The following is a 19,427-nucleotide window of genomic DNA, read 5'->3' on the forward strand; positions in this document are numbered from 1 at the left end:
AAGAGATAATTGCTATTTTTACTTTTGTCACTCTCCAGAATTAAATTATACAATTGTATTTCACAGGGGATATCTTTTATTAAATAGGTTTCTGTTCTATCTGACAGACATTAGTTTTTTAGGATAACTGACTAGCATACCATGTAGAAACATGGAGGAGAAGGTTTACTGGTATTTATAATACCTTCAGTACTTCATTAAATTACTTGAATCTAAAAGATCATAAATTCTTATTCCTTCAATAATCTATTCCTTGTGGGACAGTTACTTGGGAGGAAAAGAAAATGTTAATGCCTACAGCAAAATAAAGTAGAACCATGAATAATTAGTTGAATTGAATTGCGATAAACGATGCACTCCACTGACTAAGTTTCCAAGTTAGATTTACTTATTTGGGTGCTTCTGAAAAGTCATGTATAAAATGCAGTTCAGCAGAAGATGGCTCTTTATTGTTGCATTTTTTTTTCACTTTTTTTTATTGTTATGAAAATTAATGTTTTCATTTTTTTTATTTAACATTCCATTTCTGACTTGGCTTCTTTGTTTTAGGCTTTAAGGATTCTCTTCAATGAAGTACGTTACTTATAAGAAAATCAAACCATATTGGTCAGAGCAAGGCAGGAAAGGGTAACCTTCCATTAGAAAAAAACCCCAAAATCCAAAAGTAAAATAAATACAATATAGTTTATTTTATAGAAGTTTTTAAAAATTACATTCAGATGTTATTGATTTTTTTCAGCATTTTTTTAAAGTTACCTTACTGTAAGATGCCAAGGTAGCACTCACACTTTTCTGTCACCTTCAAAATGAAGTACTGATTTATTACTGATTCATTTCTATAATCCCTTTTCTGCTCTACAATATGTTTAATAAATTGTATGGTATGACTGCAGGTATCAGATTGAAAAATATATCTAACCATAGTGAAAGTTAAGATTAACACTAACATATATCAACTGAGCAGAGCAACAGGAAAGATTTTGAAGCATATGAGAATGAACAAAGTTTTTGGTACATTAACAGACAGAAATTCTATGGTCTTCATGAAAAAAGAAAGTTATCTTCATTTTTTTGCCATTATTGAAGTAAAAGCTAGATGTTGAATAAATTCCAATAGCATCAGTTAGTGGGAGTAGATTAAAAATACCCACCCTTTTATGTTGGGTGGTTTTTGTTCTTGTTCTTTTCATTACAAGGGCTGAGTAGACATATTCTCATTTATGACTATGAATATCCAGTAAGTGTTAGGACATAAAAATAAATCCAAAATACTGAAATACAGCTAATGTGCCAAAATTATGTATATTAAATGGGTGATTATAATCTGTCAGCATAAGACTAATTCTTGGGCCAAAAATATAATTGTTGATTTAGATCTTAATAAAAAATAATATAAATGCATATTTATAGGTAATATAATACATTGTAAAGATTATATACCATTCAGCAGGAATTTACATTAATAAAGATAAGGGTAATACTGGTGAGGACACCAATAAACTTTAATAAGGTATTTGATGGGATCTTGTTTACTTGGCTGAATAAAAAGAAAGTAAATTCAACTGCAGAGTGACAGTGCAAGCATGTAAATGCAAGCAGATAATCCATTCAATGTGAGTTCTCTGTTTGACATTTAAATAAAAAAAGAAATATTGTGAGTTTTGGATGTAACAGAGACTAACTGTATCAACCACTTGCAATACCTTCATTATAGCAGCACAGTAAATTTCTAATTTATCAAAAAAAGCCTGTTTCATCTCTCTTCAGTACCCTGAGAAATCAGGACATGTCTTTTACTTTCAATAGCAGAAGTATTTGTAAACCGTGTGTTCAATTCTTCCCCCTTATTTAGCTTTATATCAACTATTATTAATTCATATTTGTCCTAACCTCAGTCTAATCAACATTGTTTTGGTCCTCTTTGCAGCTTCCTGCATAATCAAGAGGTTTAATACAAGTCTGTGATTACACTTTTACATATATGAAGAGAATGTAAGGTTAAAGGATAGCATTAAAGAAGTTGAGGTTCATTTTTTAGTGACAGCATTTAAATCCCTTTGCTGAATTTGGGTATAATCTGAGGTAATGTGTTAAACTTAAAAAGAGTTTCAGAGGAAGAAATTTCAAATAATATTCTTGAAAGCAGGAAATAAAATCAGGAAATTATTTAATGTTTGGGATTTGAAGCTACATTGTATGTGAATACATACATATGCACAAACTGACAGTAAAAGCATTTGCAAATTTTCCATAAATTGACATTTTTAATGCAATCAATTGAATATTTTTCCTAGACTTAGCTCTCCTTTTCAGACAAGACTCTGATTACTGATTCAGGGAATTTATATCGCCTATGTTATATCAGACATTGAACTAGATTATCACAGTTTTCCCTTCTGGACTTTTATCTGTGGAACTTACATTTAAAAAATGAAAAAAACCAAAGTACAAAATATACTGTTTGGCAACATAAGATCTTTATTTTCTTTGCCTCAACACTCTGTGTCCCTGCTGGCAGAATGAAGATGCAGCCATTAGAGATATGACAAGGAATTGACACAAATGATGAACAGATTTCAGTTTTGAGTAGGAACTTGAAGAGCTCTATGAATTGCAATTGCACAATTGTTTTGAGAAGGCTAATTTATCTGTCTTGTTATTATTGTCCCTTTTTTTTGTTTTACAGTTTCAAGTTGGTAAGGCTAGTTGATATATGCCAAAAACATATGTATATTTTTCAAAAAAAATAACTTCCTGTATAATTTATATTAGGATTTTCCTTCTTTTTACTCATAGGAAGACTGCAGTCTTACAGATTAGATAAAATGCTAAATAGTATTGATTTTCCAACAAAATGGTGTTTGGCAGTTCCAGAAAACTAAATGGGAGACTGTGAGCCAGATGCTCACAGTCTCCCATAAAGTTAAGAAATTCTTTTCCCACCCTGATTTACAACAATATAAGATACTTTGTAATATACTTTTCCTAAACCTGTATTTAGGCTGCTTGATTGATAGAGCATCTTTACATTCATAAATTACACAGTTTTCAGAGCTAAGAAAAAGAATGGTTAGACAAGAAAAGGCACTAAATTAAGAGAGAAAAAATAAAACTTCCTATCCCTGCCCTCCCCCAAGGACTCCATTTTGATTTACAAATATCATTCAAATGCTTCGTTGAAACTAATTGTATCATTACTTTACTGGACTGTTACTGCCCCTATTGCCTCTTTTCTAATTGCTGACAATGTTGTACCAATTTTTTATAAATTACAGTATTAAACTTCCTATTGTGTTTGAATTACTGGTAACAGCCAGCCCATTATTTTTAAATAGCTGTGATACACAGCTGTTAGTCACAACAGTTGTGAAGTTTGCTCTGTGGGAGCCATGACCTGACACAGTTGAGGAACATGGGCTTAAAATTGATGCCAATATGTAAGGCTGCTGCTTTTGTCTGGTGGCACTTTTCACAGGTTGGCAACTTCAAGAAGCCCATAAGGCAGCACAGCAGAGCGAGGTGCAAAGCTACATGTTCCCCTCCCAGCCCGAGCCATCTGTTCACAGCTGCCTTACCATGTAAATGTTATCCCGATGGCTGCTTTAACTTGTGATAGCTGGCAGTACTCCCGGGTGTCAAAAGTCATAATGAGCAATTGCCAGAATATGTGTGAAAATCCTGCCATGCTGCTTTTCTAGGGCTTTCTAGGTTTGAGTTCCAAACTCTTCCAAAAATGGTAAAAACTCTGCTGGAATGAGGGAATGGACTTTAATTTTACTTCATTGGCCGTGGACTAGGCCTCCATATACACTGCATAATAAAGTTTGATTTTGCAGGGAAGAAAGAAATTTTCAAATCTTTTCTTTTGATTCCCCCTTCTCATCCTAAAAGCAGAACATGGCTGGAGCAAGAATTACAGTTCTACATAACTATAAGAGTGAGATCACAGCATAATCAAGAGAATATTCAATAGGCTTGATCAATTAGATAAGAAAATATTACATGTCTCATTTTGTTTAAAAAGCAATATAGCTTAATAAAGAAATACTGATATATCGGTAAAGATTTTAACTGGGTACTTCTAGTTGAACACCATAAATGAAGATTTTGTCCTTATTAGAAGAAGGTGGTATTAGAGATTTTACATCAGCATTTTAAAAACCTCGCAAATAATGATTGGATGCTTACTAAAAAATAAATAAAACCAGGAAAATATCTATGCTAATTTATTAAATTTTCCAATTTACTTCCTTGATTTCTTCTACAGTAATTGCAAGGATATTTGTCCTGCATTCTTTGAATATCTGGTAAATTTCACTGGACTACAACAATAACAAGTCTCTTTTCCTTGTTATGTAAAATATATATTTAATAAGTCTCATAGTTATTGCTTGTACTAACTAATCCTAGAGTTGTAAAGGTTAGAAGAGACCTTTAAAATAAAAGGTCTTAGCTGTCAGCCTTGCACCACCTCCATGTTCACCACTGAACCACGACCTCAAGTGCCATATCCACAAGTTTTTCAAACATTTTCATGCATTGTGACTCCACTCTGGGAAGTCTGTTACAATGCTTTACAACCCTTTCAGTGAAAAGAATATTTGTCATATTTAATCTAAACTTGAGGCCATTTCCTCTCATCCTGTCACTTGTAACCTGGGAGAAGACAATGGGCTCTGCCTCACTACACCCTCCTTTCAGGAGGTTGCAGAGAACAAGGTCCCCATGAGCCTCCTTTTCTCCAGGCTAAACAGCTCCCTCAGCCATACTACTTTAATGTAGGTATAGTACTTCATTCATAGCTGCTATGTTTGCTTACTTCATGAAAGGATACGTCAGGCCATAACCGGACTTCCCAGCTGAGATGAAATTAATTTTGTTTCCTAATAATTGGTTTTTTTTGTTGCCTGAGCTAAGCACCTTATTCTTGGTGAAACGTTATTCTACATTCCCAATAATGCATACCTTTTTGTGTTATGAGCTAATAGGGAAGCTTCTGTGGATGTGAGACTCTCTGAACACTGCAACCCATTCTTAGACTTGGGAATTTTTTTTTGTTTATCAGTTATAAAACTTACACTAGAAATGTTAGATAACACTGTATATATCATCTTTTCATTCTCTTAACCAGGAACATTTTGGAATTCAGCTTCCTTCAACACAGAGTCATCCTACCTGCATTTCCCCACCTTCCATGGAGAATTCAGTGCAGATGTCTCATTTTTCTTTAAAACTACTGCATCCTCAGGAGTGTTTTTAGAGAACCTGGGAATTCAAGACTTCATAAGGATAGAGTTGCAGTGTAAGTAACATGACTGATGGTTTTGTTGTTGTTGTTGTTGTTATTATAAAAATTGGATTTAATTTAATTTAAAGGAGGAGTATTTGAAAACTGTTCTCTACCTTTTTTACTTCTACTGCTATTACCAAATCTTTATCATTATTGGAAAAAATTACAGTGCTGAGACTAAACAAGTATCCATTTGAAGAAATTTTCTGCCCCGGGGATTTCTTAATCTAAGAGCACAGCAATCAGCCCCTGACTGCTAAGACTGTTTCTACTTCTTGCGTTCAGTGCATCTCTACCATCAAATTCTCTTCCCCCCTGTTTTAAGACCAGGCATTATATGTGGCTGCTGGAAGACTCTCTCAATTGCCGTGTGTGACTCAAACCTCTTGTGCCACAGTATCTTAAGTCACACATTTTCATCTTTTTTCTTTCTGTTTTTTTTTCTTCAATTTTTTTTCATTTTATTTGTGCAGACACAAATTGTTAGACTTAAAAGCAGCAATAAATTTTTGTTGCATAACAGAGAATTAAATATCCCATTAAATCTGACATAAGGTGACCAACATAAAATGAAACCTTTATCTTAGTTGACCCAATGTATTATTCTTATATTGCTCATTATCGAAAAGGAGAGTATTTGAAAGGATAAAGCATTTTTCATTTGACTTTTGAATTAATTTGAAATGTCACATTAATTGAAAAGTCTTCTTCTTGGCTGGCGACTCTGAGAGTTGTCTAAAATTGTTCTATTAGAACAATTTTTACTTGGGATTAGACAGTTCCTCATTTTTTTCCAAATGGATTTTGTTATCAGCCTCCAGTATTTTCTAGATAAGAGTACAAATAAATATATATGTTGTTTTGCAAAATATTGCTATAGAAACATTAACTATTTTTTATTAAAAAATAAAATACTCTGCTTTCTTGTTTTTGTTTTTTTTTTTTGGTCCATGTTAACATCTTATGTTAATGAAACAAACAGGGAAACACCTTCTATAGTTAGTTTCATTATAGAATATTGGTTTGTGTTTAATGAAATTGTGTTTCATCATCTCATATTATAGTGTTGTACTTGAAAACTACCCTGTTTTCAACACTGTTTTTGCCAGGTTTTTGGCAGTGTGAACTGCCTTCTGTTAAATCTCTGTGAACAGTTTAAAGGTAAACTCAGTGTCATGCAATACAGAAAATGTACTGGATCAGCACTTCAGGGGAGGCTCTCTGAAGCAGTGATGATAGCCTTGTCTGATAAATTATTTTCCGTTTTCAAAATAAACAGTTAAATCATGGAAGCATTAAAGGAATGGTTCTGAGAATTGAATTTATTCAGACACTTGTTAGAAGACTGTAAGTTTTTCTTCAGAATAATAATATGAAGACAGACTCATGTCACTTGTCCCATTCATTCATAAGCATAAAAACCACTGCATACTTATGGGGTTTAAATGACTTTATATGAATAGGGAGGTGTGAGAGAAAGCAAAAGGCTGAATTTGTCTATAATTTCAGCATCTAAAAAAGCAGAGTTTTCTCATTATTGTATAGAATATAGAGATATTTCTTCATCTCCATAAACACCCTAATTTGTTGAGTAGACAGACCCGCTCTTTTTTGTATGTCAAATCTAAATTAAGTGGAGGATTGTTTGTAGTGGACCCAGAATTGTCTGCTTTTATTGTGGAAAATATCAATCAGAGGTGAGCAATATATATTTCCATCAAGAGTATTTTTCTCAAAAAAAAAAAATTAACTTGAGCGTTTCATATGGTATAAGATGACTTATATTTCATCATTATATAACTCCACATCCCTAAAAATGTGAATTAAATTACCAACCTACACTTATGTACTATTCATAGTTTCAAATAAATTAATATCTTTTATTTGTGTAATAATAAATAACAATAAGGTAAATGTCAGATGTTGCTCTTTAAGATGATGATGTGAGAAAATGTTTAAAACTTTATCATGTCATTAACATTTGACATTCAGTACTTAGGAAAACTATTTTTTTGTAATATATTGATTGTTTTCAAACTTTATATCTAATTATTTTATTTATGGGGTAGTGTTCTTTAGACATTGAAGTCTAGCTTCAAACAAAAAAGTCAGATCCAGAAATGTAATACGAAATGTGAGACTTAGAGCTATTCTGCTGGTTTTATGAAGTTATAGACACTGTAGTGCATCTCTGTACACATTCTAGAACACTATTGCAAAAATGGTGTGTGCATCCTAACTGTATTTTAAAAGAGAGGGTAAGTAAAAGAAGATACTTGTCTCAAAGAAGGTATTTGATCCCTTATTTTTGTTTTGCAATAAGTTATAACTGCATGTTGAACTTCTTCCTGATTTACTGATTTACTGCAGAAATATTGGTTGAAAGCTACAAATCTGATTCAACACTGAAGAGTTCACTCTACTAAACACTTCAGGACCAAAGGTTACATTCTCTAGCCAAAGGTCTGGGTATTTTATATTAAATCCTCACTGAAGGTTTATTTCCAAAGAGTTAAATAGAAATTTAAAGTAGGGTTGGAAACACAATGGTGTATTGATTTGGCTGGCCTTCTGCAGTTGTTTTGGAAGTAGTTCAGAACAGTGCAATATGCAGCTACAGCTGACCTTTGCCCAAATTTGCAACTTGCTGTCCAGGATGAGTGCAGTTCAACTGCTTCCTTTGTGGAAAATGCTAGGATATTGCATTCTGTAGCATATTAGTTGGTAATCACTTTCTGCTTCTGCACATGATGCTTACACTCAATACTCTGGATGGTTCTCTGTAGCTGTGCTTTCTGTTAGTTGTTCTAGCCACAGCTAGCCACTGACCACTCTCCATGACTACCATCAACTTCCACTCCCCTTTGCCAGTCTGTAGTTGTGCTCTGCCTGTGTTTGAATGCATTAGGGTTACAAGAGTTCTTGCAATGCTTGGATAGTTTTTAAGTAACATCAATGTATGTAGGACCCAAAAAATATTTTTGTGCCAGAAGTCCAGGATGCATTCTCTTTTGCTACCTAAGAAATGACCAAAGTGCTCTGTGCATATGTCCTTTGTTGCAAGATAATATATTTTAGAATCCAGTATCATCCTTCCATGTCCTGTGGCATATTCTCTTGGTGATTCTTATAAAACCAAATTTTCTTTCAAATTTGGAGTATTGTTCTTATAATATTATAGATTGTTAAGTGATTATATCTTTCACTTTCTCTGACATATTCTGGTTAGTCTTCAGACACTGCAATGGATAACCATGAACCCATTCTTGTTATTTCAGCCTTCATATGTGGAACTTCAGGGACTTGCTTCCCTTTTTTCAAGATTATATGAATTTTTTAGTGGTACTAACATAATTCATTATTTCAAAATCTTTATTATGCATTTTCTTGCCTTTAAAATTTAAACAGTGACTTTATTTATCAGATCTGTCATTGTGATACGTTATTCAATAGGCCCATTCATTGAGTTCAAAGCAGAACTTGTGTTTTCAGGCTTAACTCCAATAGTATCCAGAAGATTACAAAGACCTCTTTGCAGAAGGTAACATTCAGTAGAAATTCTTTTTAGCCAGTCACATGGATTTTCTGTTGCTTTTGTTCTCCTGCTGTGTGGTTGTTTTCTGGTTGTTTTTTTTTTATTATTTTTTATCCCTGTATAAGAGAGACTGAGTTCTCAGCTTTTTCTAAAGAAAAGAAATTTATCCTAAAGCTAATTTATTTTACTGAGGAACTGTGTTTAGATATCAATTATCTCTTATTATTATGTAAAACTTGATTTTTATGCAGAGGAGGTCATTTATTACAAAAGGCATTCCATTTTTAAATTGACTGCACAATATGCTTTATTTAGTAAGTGAAATGGTTTATGTATTTCCCATTTTACTTTTCTGTCTTAGGTTCAGCTATTATAAAAAAACACTTTATAGCAACAAGATTTAGGGCTTAAAGGATTGCAAATGTGTGACATTACTCAGTCTAAAGTTTGACCAAAGTGGATTTAAATGTTTTAAAATGTCTAATGTCTTTTTTAAAAGTGAAAAGAAAGTAAAAAATACTGCATGGAATATTTTTTTCCACTTCAGTTAATTAATCTTTAAAATGTTGTTTGAAGCTCATCTAATTCCCTTGATTCCTAAATTTTTTGCTTTTCTGTCAGAATTCAATTATGTCAATAGGAAACTTTTTTTTGGATTTGTGGAATCTTCTCTATAATCCTTAATTAAATCCTTAATTAAATCCTTAATAATACAAAATTATGGCTATCCATTATCTAGAGAATACTTTTTTTTTTCATACATGATTGTCTTTCAATATATAAAAGAAAGACTTTCAGAGAGAATATTCACAATTTTCAGATCTTCGGTGTTCCAACATATGCCTCATCTTTTTTTTTTGACCTGCAAAGATTCAGTGATTTTCTAGGCAAACTGTGAAGTTGTGTAATGTGAAAGTTGCTCAGAGAAAAACTCAATTTAAATCATAATTTTATAAACTACATCAAAATCTTCTCTCTGATGTTTGTACAGGCTATATGAATAAATAAAAAAAGTGAATAGACAGTAGAAGATGCTGGTTGGATTACAGTTGTGATAATTTAAATATAGTTAACAACAGCAATAAATTAACATGTAATCAAGAGACGCATTTCATCCAAACTGAAAAATTGCAAAGCTAGCACATTTCACTGTTTCTTGACTACTATGCTCTCCAGGGGTCCACAAACTGATTGGTTTCTATGCAGTGCATAAATCATTGCTCTTGCTGTCAGTGAGTGTGAAGAATGAGCAGCAGGCGTCTGCAGTAAACTCTTCCTCTAAAACAGTCAATCTTATTCCATGAAATAGTAGGCTAAACCTTAAAGTATCTTGTTCTGCTATTAATTATTTTGTGACTCAATTAATTATGAAATAATTTAAATGTCTGCTACTACTATCCTCTTTCTAGCTCCATATGAAGTGGCTTTTTCATTTGACGTGGGAAATGGACCTAGCGAAGTCATAGTGGAATCACGCAATTCCTTAAATGACAACCAGTGGCATTATGTGAAGGCTGAACGAAATGTCAAAGAGGCTTCCTTGCAAATAGATCAGCTTCCTCAGAGATCTCACAGTGCTCCACCTGATGGACATATTCGCTTGCAACTCAACAGCCAGCTTTTTGTAGGTAGGCGCTCCACAAAATATTTCCTAATTATCATCATACAAATAAGAAAATGCTGCAGTGAGGAGGGGAAGAAAAAGTGTTGCCAACCAGATCTTTTGAAAACACTTTGTATGATGACATGAGAGACTTTGTGATAAATCTGTGCAGATATTCACTATTTTGAGACTATAGATCTCAAAGCGCCTTGGCCAAAAGTTTCTCCGGGACAGGATTTCAAATGAAGTTTATTTCTTTTGAGGTTTGTTTGAACATCCAAGGATCCAAGGATGTAGATTTGCACCCTTTTTTGAGAGGATGTAATCTACTAAAGGAAGTTGTGCCATTTCTGTAGTTTCAGGGGAATTTTGTTGTCTCTTTATCCACAGGTTCTCAGGTTGAAACACGAGAAAGCACATTAAGCACAAGAAAGTTGAAATACTTTAAGGCATTTGGAAAAATGCTGAAAAAGTAGAAATGGAGTAAAATAGAATTAATTAGTATTTATTTAGCTATTACAGAAAGCTATATAGAGCTATGTGTTATATCCACAGTAGTGTTCTTAATGTAATATTGACTTACTATGAATTCATAAGTCTCTGGTGTAAATATACGTTGTATATATAAGAGCATTTAAAGCTGACCCTACTTTTAAAAAGGTTTTTTTTTATGCCTGCTCTGAGAAACTCATACTAAATTAATATTTGCTGTGGGTTGGGGAGGAATACATTTGAGGACAATAGTGTTCTTAAACTGTAGCTACAAAAAATATGAATGCTTATGAAAAAAATGAAATAGAGAGAGAAGTCTACTATATTCTGATAAAAAAATTGTACCTATGCCTCAAAATGTATCAAGAGAAGAAGATGGAGACTAGACCAAACATCAAAGAATTTTACATTTTGATTAAAGGCATAGAGGATTTCATAGCAAAAAAAAATATATCTAATGTATTAGTTCCAGTGGAGTTAGAAGTTTTGAGATTTATTTATATTCACAGTAATGCACTAGATCTACCAATGGAAAGATCAGATTTCTATTTACCCTACTAGATAAAATCGTATTGCTGTTCTCTGACTTGACTTGCCACATAACTGCTATTATATGAATACCTGAAATTAGATCAGTGAAATGGTCTAATTCTATAGGTGTTTTGGCACTATCAAATCTAAAGACTTTTAAAATTATTTGGACACTTATTTGGTCTTTAGTTCTTCTAATCCTCCTCCTAAAAATATAATACTGTCCTGTATTAACAGTTGCACTTTCTGGTGACTTTTTGACTATTGAATAGAGTGATTTTTTTTTTTGTCAAAAAATCTACCAAATCCGAGTAAAATTATATACTCTTGTCCATCTCTTTTATGGATCTGACAACATAAAAACAGTTTTGACTTATCTACACGTAAATTGTCTGGCTTGTTTTCTTCAGATAATGTTCAGGTGAATAATTGTACTCAAGTTGTGACTTTGTTTTGCATCTGGTGTTGTGGTCTTTTTTTTCTTTCTGAAAATTCACAAAGATCTGGGATTAATTAAAGGATCTAGAGAAAAATGAAATATGGAGTGTCTTTAGAATGACATTAGCAGCGGCACTCTTTACTTAAATGTCATCTTGGAAATCTAGTACCTTCCTGAGTCACCCATTACTCAGTCATTACTCAGCATGAAGACTGTGGTTTCTTCAGGCTAAAACAGTCTTTACTTCTTGTGAAGAAGTAAAAAAGTTGTATACACTCTGGTTTTTTAAAACTAGAACTAAAGCCTTAAGCAGCCCTCCAAACCATGGAATCATAGACTTGTGGAATGATTAAGATTGAAAGGTACCTTAATCTAGTTCAAATTTCTTGCCATTTTAATCACAGAGATGACATGAAATTGCCACCACCAGGTCTTTTTAGTCTATTATAACTGAAAATAATGACAGCTATATCAAGATATTCCATGTAACACCAATAATTATACAAACTTTGAAACTGAAAAAACTTAAAATGGATGATCACATGGAAGCATTTATCCAAATGAGAACTGGAAATGTATGAGAATTATAGTTTACAGTCTCACACATTGTGGAATATTTTCTGCTTTTACTTTTTAAAAGAGGACAAAGAAGAAGAAACATCTGTACGCTGTGCAACAAAGGACAAGAGAGAGAGTATGTGGGTTACAGACCTTGCTAAGCAACACAGATGAATAAAATGTTAGCTATCATTAAATTTGCTAAAAATAAGGAATAGTGAAAAAAAATGAATGAACAACTCTCATTACTCAAAGGATTGCTCTGTATAGTTACCACCTCTGCTTGGTAGTCAGATATAATCTGGCTGTTATTTCTCTGCATAGAGGAGCGTTAACCTTCCTATTATGAAAGAATAGACACAGTTTCCAAGAAAAAGTATATCAGAACAGACACCAGCTGAGGGGTATCACGGATTCATTAAGGTTGGAATAAACCTCCAAGTTCACCAAGTCCAGCCTTTAAATGAACACAACCTCATCAACCAAAACACAGCACTAAATTCCACATTCAGTTATTTCTTGAACTTCTGGAGGAGTTGAGACATCACAACATCCCTGAGCAGCCTGTTCCAATGATTAATCACCCTTTCCATGCAGAAATTCTCCCTGATGTCCAAGATAAACATGCCCTGGCACAGTTTGAGATTATGCCCTCTCATTCTGTCACTATTTTCTGGGAGAAGAGGCCCTCTCCTACCTGGCTACACCCTCCTTTCAGGCAGTTTTAGAGAGTGATAAGGTCACCCATGAACCTCCTTTTCACCAGGCCAAACAACCCCAGTTCCCTCAGCTGCTTCTCTCATTAATTACTCTCTTAACCCATTTACCCCACTTCCCTATTCCCTGAAATACTCCAGCACCTCAGTGTCTTTCTTGTAGTGAGGGGCCCAGAACTGGGCACAGCACTCCAGGTGTGACCTCTCCAGTGCCAAGTACAGGGGGACAGTCACTGCCCTGTTCCTGCTGCCATACTATTGCTGATACAGACCAGGATGCCATCGTCCCTGGCCACCTGGACACAGCTGGCTCATGTTCAGCTGCTTACCAGCAAACCCAGATCCTTTTCTAGCAGGCAGCTTTCCACTCACTCTTCTCCAAGCCTACAGACTTGCATCGAGTTGTTTTGACCAAAATGTAGAATTGCCAAAATTCTGATATGTTGAACATCACACAACTGACCTCAGCCCCTTAGTCCAGCCAGTCCAGATCCCCTAGCAGATCCTTGCTACCCTTCAGCAGATCAACCCTACCATCCAGCATAATATCATCTCCAAACTTACTGCAGGTGCACTCATCCAAATCACCAATAAAGATGCTAGTCAGAGCTCCGCTTCTCTCCTCTCCTCTCCTCTCCTCTCCTCTCCTCTCCTCTCCTCTCCTCTCCTCCCCTCCTCTCCTTTTGTGAATTAATAGAGCTTTCAAGGGCTCTCTGTAATTACTTGACAAAACAGAAATCAGATGTACTTTTAAAGCTACTTATAAATATTTTCATATGAATAAGTTTGTGTGTTGGAAAGTCATAATATACTGTTCATAGGCTGTAAGCTATAAAGTTTGTTTACATATCAATTATTTAAATGTTTTTAAATCTCCTATAAATTTATTTTCAGGTGGAACAGCATCCAGGCAGAAAGGATTTTTGGGATGCATTCGTTCATTACAGTTGAATGGAATGGCCCTTGATCTGGAAGAGAGAGCGAAGATAACACCAGGAGTTGAACCAGGCTGCCCTGGACATTGTAGCAGTTATGGTAACCTGTGCCACAATGGTGGAAAATGTAGAGAGAAATACAGTGGATTCTCCTGTGACTGCACTTTCTCAGCCTATGCTGGTCCATTCTGTAAGAAAGGCAAGCATGTCTTTTAGATTTATCAGTTATTGAAAACAGGATTATACAGTCCAGATCAAGATCTTCAAATCTCCTTAAAGATATGTTGAAATCTTGCAAAATATGCACTTTACATAATGTAGGTAAATGTTCAGCTGAGTTTACTCAATATCTGTAAGTTTTGCTAAACACTTTTTTTTCCGAGATAACTTCAATATATACCATTTAAGCAGGAACCACATTACCCTTTTACAGCATGAAGATGCTGAGAGGATCAGCATCTTCATGCAACTATTTTGATACTTTGATACTACAGTAAATCTAGGAACTATGTTTTTGTGGTAGAGCATTTGGATTTCTGTCTTTCAAATAGTAATCTCAAAACTAAGTCTGAGTTTGGAAACAAACCAAGGAACAGAAGAATTTAAATCTACTTTTTGCTGTAAGAAAGTAAGATCTTTGCAAAAAGGACTGAGCCTGTTTTCCAAGTCTTTTTAAAGTAGCTCTTTGGTGAAGTTATCATACTGGTAGATGATGACAAGTCTGAATTTCAAAACTGAATAATGAATGAATGAATTTCAAAATTATCTAGAAGTTTTGGTGTTTGCATATAATTCAGATTTGCAAAAAATCTTGCTTCCTGCATGTATTAAATACATTCTGCAAAGTACTAAGCAGCTTATATGCCACAACTTCATGTTACTCTAAATTAGCGCAAAATCTGCCCTGTCATCACTGCCACCACAAAAGTGAGGGACCCAAAGTCTTTGGGCTTCCCATATCAAGCACTGCAGGTCTAATGGCACTGTATGAGGAATGATGTTTTCCTCCCCTGCATCAGAAGGGACTAATGGTCACACTGTAATATTCAGCAGAGACAGACTAGCTTCTGTTGCTAAGAGTGTGGGGTGACCTAAATAATAACTTTCAGTCAGCTTTTTTCAAATACTGGACCAGATTACAGAAACTTCAAGAAATTTCTCCAAAGTGCGAAAGCTGTGATCCAAAGCACTAAGACATTTTCTAAGCACAAAGACTAAAACTTTTCTGCTTTTAGCAGAAAACAGCAGAAAACAGAAATCACAGAATTACAGAAGCTCTCTATAAGTAATTCAAACATAAGAAGAGCATAAGTAGGTTTCTATTTTCCTTTTTTTTTCTGCCACCTGACCAGTCTCTTCTACCACATCTCTAATCTAAATGTTAAGATTCAAATTGCTGCACCCACTTCCTTGTAGGAGCACCATACATGCAAGACAGAATATACTGTGCTTGAGGACCAGAATGATCAATAGAAAATAACCTAGAAAAAAATGCACTTCTTCATGAAACAGATATTTAAGACACACATCTAAATAAGCTTTTGCCTTAGACCAAGTTGTGTCTTAAATTTCTCTGTAGTTCTAAATGCTAGTTTCATTTAAATTTACTTTTTAGCTTTATCACAATAGTCTAGAATACATTTTGTTTTATTCTGTGGTGTGGCAGAAGGAAAAAAACACCAACCAAACAACAAAAAAAAGCTCTCTAGTGTTATTTTGCATAATATTAAAATATTTAATTACTTTTTGTTTCAGAGATCTCTGCCTATTTTTGGACTGGCACTTCTGTGACATACAACTTTCAAGAATACTACACATTAGCTAAAAATTCCAGTTCTCATGCTTCTTCTTTCTATGCTGACATGACACTGGCCAGGGAAGCAATTACATTTGCCTTTCGAACAACACGGACACCAAGCTTACTGCTCTATGTCAGCTCCTTCTACAAGGAATACCTCTCGGTCATTCTCACCAGGAATGGTGAGTTTTCAGATTGGATGTCTGGAAATAGTAATGAACATCATAACTGTCAGCTTGGATTCTTTTTGATTTCCAGATCTGAAGCAGGAACTACATATTGTCCTGTTGTTTCTTTAGATCGTATCTTTGTTTTTCAGCACATCAAGCAATTCTTTCCACATGAAAAGCATTCTTCCTACTGTACTTTCAACTTTCACTACTGTTTTTTAATCATGTTGTCAAAAATCTTTATTTCTGAAAATCCTTTAGAAATGTTTGGGTTTTAAAGTTTGGAAAAGAAAATTAAAATTTATCTGAGCTGCATTCTATTCATGAGGCCTATTAATTGCCATCCTCAAAAGAAATTATGAAATAAAATACTTCTTAAAGTGCATTATCCATTCCCCAAATTAATCAGAGGTAATTTCATTAAATTTATTTCATAAGCTACTTATATACCTATGAAAATACATACATATATATATATATATATATATATATATATATATATATATATATATAGACATACCTGTAAAAATACATGTAACATTACTGACATTTCTGTGTAAGATGAGCATTAACTATTAGTCAGATCTTTCCATTCTTTCATCTAGATCTAGGTATTTTTTCTTTAAGTAAAAAAAACTCACAGGCTGAGTTAAATTTTCAGGTTTATCTTTGCAGACTGTGGATCTGTGCTTGAGGAAGGTTCTATGCTTACCTAGACACATATTTGGATATAGAATAGCTGCATTATCCTCCCCATCATGTGACACGGAACATGTGTTGCTCATGACTGGCCTGGATCTGACATGGGCTGCTATTTCTTGAGCATGAGTAGAAAATTGTGGTCCATCTGCAGCTGAAAAGGAATTTCTGACCAGGAAACTACATTGCCTCTGTGTTCTCCTCTGAGTCTTTGTGTGATTATTTGTGTACAGATGGTATTTTGGGAGTTAACAATAAGGAATGGAAAGTGATCTAGGAGTTAGTACACTGCATTCAATTAAATTTTCAAATGGTCAGAGGTTTACAGGACTGGAGAGGCAAAACATTATTCAAGAATTATGAGTTATATTTGATAAGTCACAATTATGAGAGCTACCAGACTGAGTCTTTCTCAGCTGAATTTTGAAAGTAATTATAAAATTTCTGCCCAAATTTAAAGTCAATAATCAAAATTGAGACAGCTTATGACTATTTTTGCCACTATATCCTGCTTCTGACATTGCTATTACTCATTCTGTTGCCTTTAATTTCTCACTTTTATCCATTTCTCATGGCTAAGTCCTTAAACAAATCAAGCATTTGTTTTGCCCTTGCAGTACCCCTGTGAAGCATGTTAGATCATATATTGCTTATCATATATTATATAGTATCTTTCACAAAATATATGATCTATACTGCTTATAGTGTATGTAGTGTACTACACCTTTTCTCTCTTTATCCCTGCAGGAAGTTTACAGATTAGGTACAAGTTAGATAGTCATCAAGATCCTGATGTCTTCAGCATCAGTTTCAAAAGCATGGCGGATGGACAACTACAACATGTGAAGATTAACAGAGAGGAGGAAACACTTTTTGTAGAGGTAATTCTGTTACGGGTGGGGGAAAAAGTGGATTATCATAAAAAAGTAGACAAGCAAAATGCAGTAAATACTTGCAACAAGGCAATTACCCCCAAATAAAATGTGCCTTAACATCTCAAGTAATCAAAGCAAAGTTAACACTCTCATGATGCACAGTCAAAATTAATGTTAGCCAATCTCTTTGATGTTAATTTTTTTATTTCAACAGGCCAATATCACCTCCTAATTTTATATGAAAATGCAAGTAATTGTTTGATGGTTGAATTTTCAAAATTTGGTAAATGTGTGTGACTGCTGTTGTTTGTTTTGGGTCTTGCATTTTCAGGTTTTTTAGTTAAATTATGCATTAAATTACAGGACAAATATATTACCACACAGATAATAATGTAGGTCTTTTAAAATTTTTCTTTGGTCTCTTTTACATCATCAAAGGAATGTGGCTATTAAGGAAGATATTTTTTGCTATTTTTGTGGAAATTTCATGAAAAATAGAAACATTTATTTTGCTAATGATTGATATTAACATGCAAAAAGTCTTTTTTTAATACAATTTTAAATTCAAAATACCTGCATGTTATAATTTAGTATTTTGAAGCTAGAACTTGAGTAATGGTACTTGGCTTGAAGTTATTCTAGAGGTACCCTGAGAGGCAGAATATTTACAATATAATATTTGATCTTTATGAAATTAAATACTGAGTGCCTTTTTAAAATGAAAAGAGATTTTTTCATATTCTTAAAGGTTTGCTATTTTTTATTCATCCTAGAGGTGAAAAAGAAAGAATCAGGCAAATCACTAAGATAAATAAAGGCTTATCAAGTGGGATGCTTAAGAATATCAGTTATAATCAGTGATCTAAGGAAGCTAATAATCTATTTCCTGATGAGTTTTTATGCTATAAATAACAAATGCTTCCCCCAGTGCTGTAGTGCACTAAATAGCTTATTTAGTTGGTGTTTTTACCCTGGTGATGGGAAAATTTTACTGGGTATGTCAGGTCACGCGGACTGTTTATTCCTCCTTTCTCGTCACATGGTTTGTCCCCATATCCCCCCTCCCTTAGTGGCCTATCCCATGGGTGGTCCCTCCCCTCGCCCCTCCCCAGTGTTCTCCCATTGGCCACGGCCCTCTTTCCCCGCCCCCATCCCCTGGGGGATAAAACCCTACAGCAGGTGTGGTTCTGTCTCTTTGCTACCTGCGTGGTGGCTGCCACCAGATGTGTCCTGTCTCAAGCTAATAAACTGGATACTCGTCTCCACGTGGCAAAGAGCACTTCTCATCTTTTACCTTCCGTCTACACAATTCCGTGTGGGCTTTAGTCCTGAGCAAGCCGGATCTGGATTTATATTAGCCCAGAAACCCACAGATTTATTGCACCTCAGACCTTCTTAATTTTAGCCTTGATCTTACTTGTGTTTTTGAAAATATTGACTACTATTTCTTGCATTATTCTACTTTGTTCCTCACTCTATCATTCTGTAGGTTAACCAGAATGAAAGAATGAAGTTTATTCTGTCTTCAGGCACAGAATTCAATGCAATCAAGTCTCTCACACTTGGGAAGATTTTAGGTAAGTGGAACACCACAGCATTTTCTAGAACTACAAGGTTTTCTAAAATATGGATCAAACGTCATCATGAGGCATGAAAAAAAACAACAGAAATGTCACTGAAAGGCATTTGTTGTTGTGGATTTACTTAGACACAGAGTCACAATCAAGGTAAAAACTTCAGTCTTTTGGAAATACAGATATAATAACAAATAAGTGCTTCCTGAAAA

At 34.3% G+C, this 19,427-nt stretch overlaps 1 protein-coding gene across 2 annotated transcripts in view; it reads left to right on the forward strand.

Annotated features, from left to right (window-relative positions):
* The window catches only part of CNTNAP4 (contactin associated protein family member 4), a 202,945-nt gene that overhangs the window by 170,183 nt on the left and 13,335 nt on the right, over positions 1–19,427 (forward strand). For both annotated transcript variants that reach the window (XM_071424786.1, XM_071424787.1), the window contains exons 16-21: positions 5,132–5,302; positions 10,235–10,453; positions 14,059–14,298; positions 15,855–16,079; positions 17,514–17,647; positions 19,131–19,218. In XM_071424786.1, coding sequence (XP_071280887.1) covers positions 5,132–5,302; positions 10,235–10,453; positions 14,059–14,298; positions 15,855–16,079; positions 17,514–17,647; positions 19,131–19,218 — 1,077 coding nt within the window. The remainder of the gene's footprint in view (positions 1–5,131; positions 5,303–10,234; positions 10,454–14,058; positions 14,299–15,854; positions 16,080–17,513; positions 17,648–19,130; positions 19,219–19,427) is intronic.

This window comes from Agelaius tricolor, unplaced genomic scaffold (genome assembly GCF_023055355.1).
Source record: "Agelaius tricolor isolate 1412-34295 unplaced genomic scaffold, bAgeTri1.0.p SCAF_4, whole genome shotgun sequence".
NCBI classification, from domain to species: domain Eukaryota; kingdom Metazoa; phylum Chordata; class Aves; order Passeriformes; family Icteridae; genus Agelaius; species Agelaius tricolor.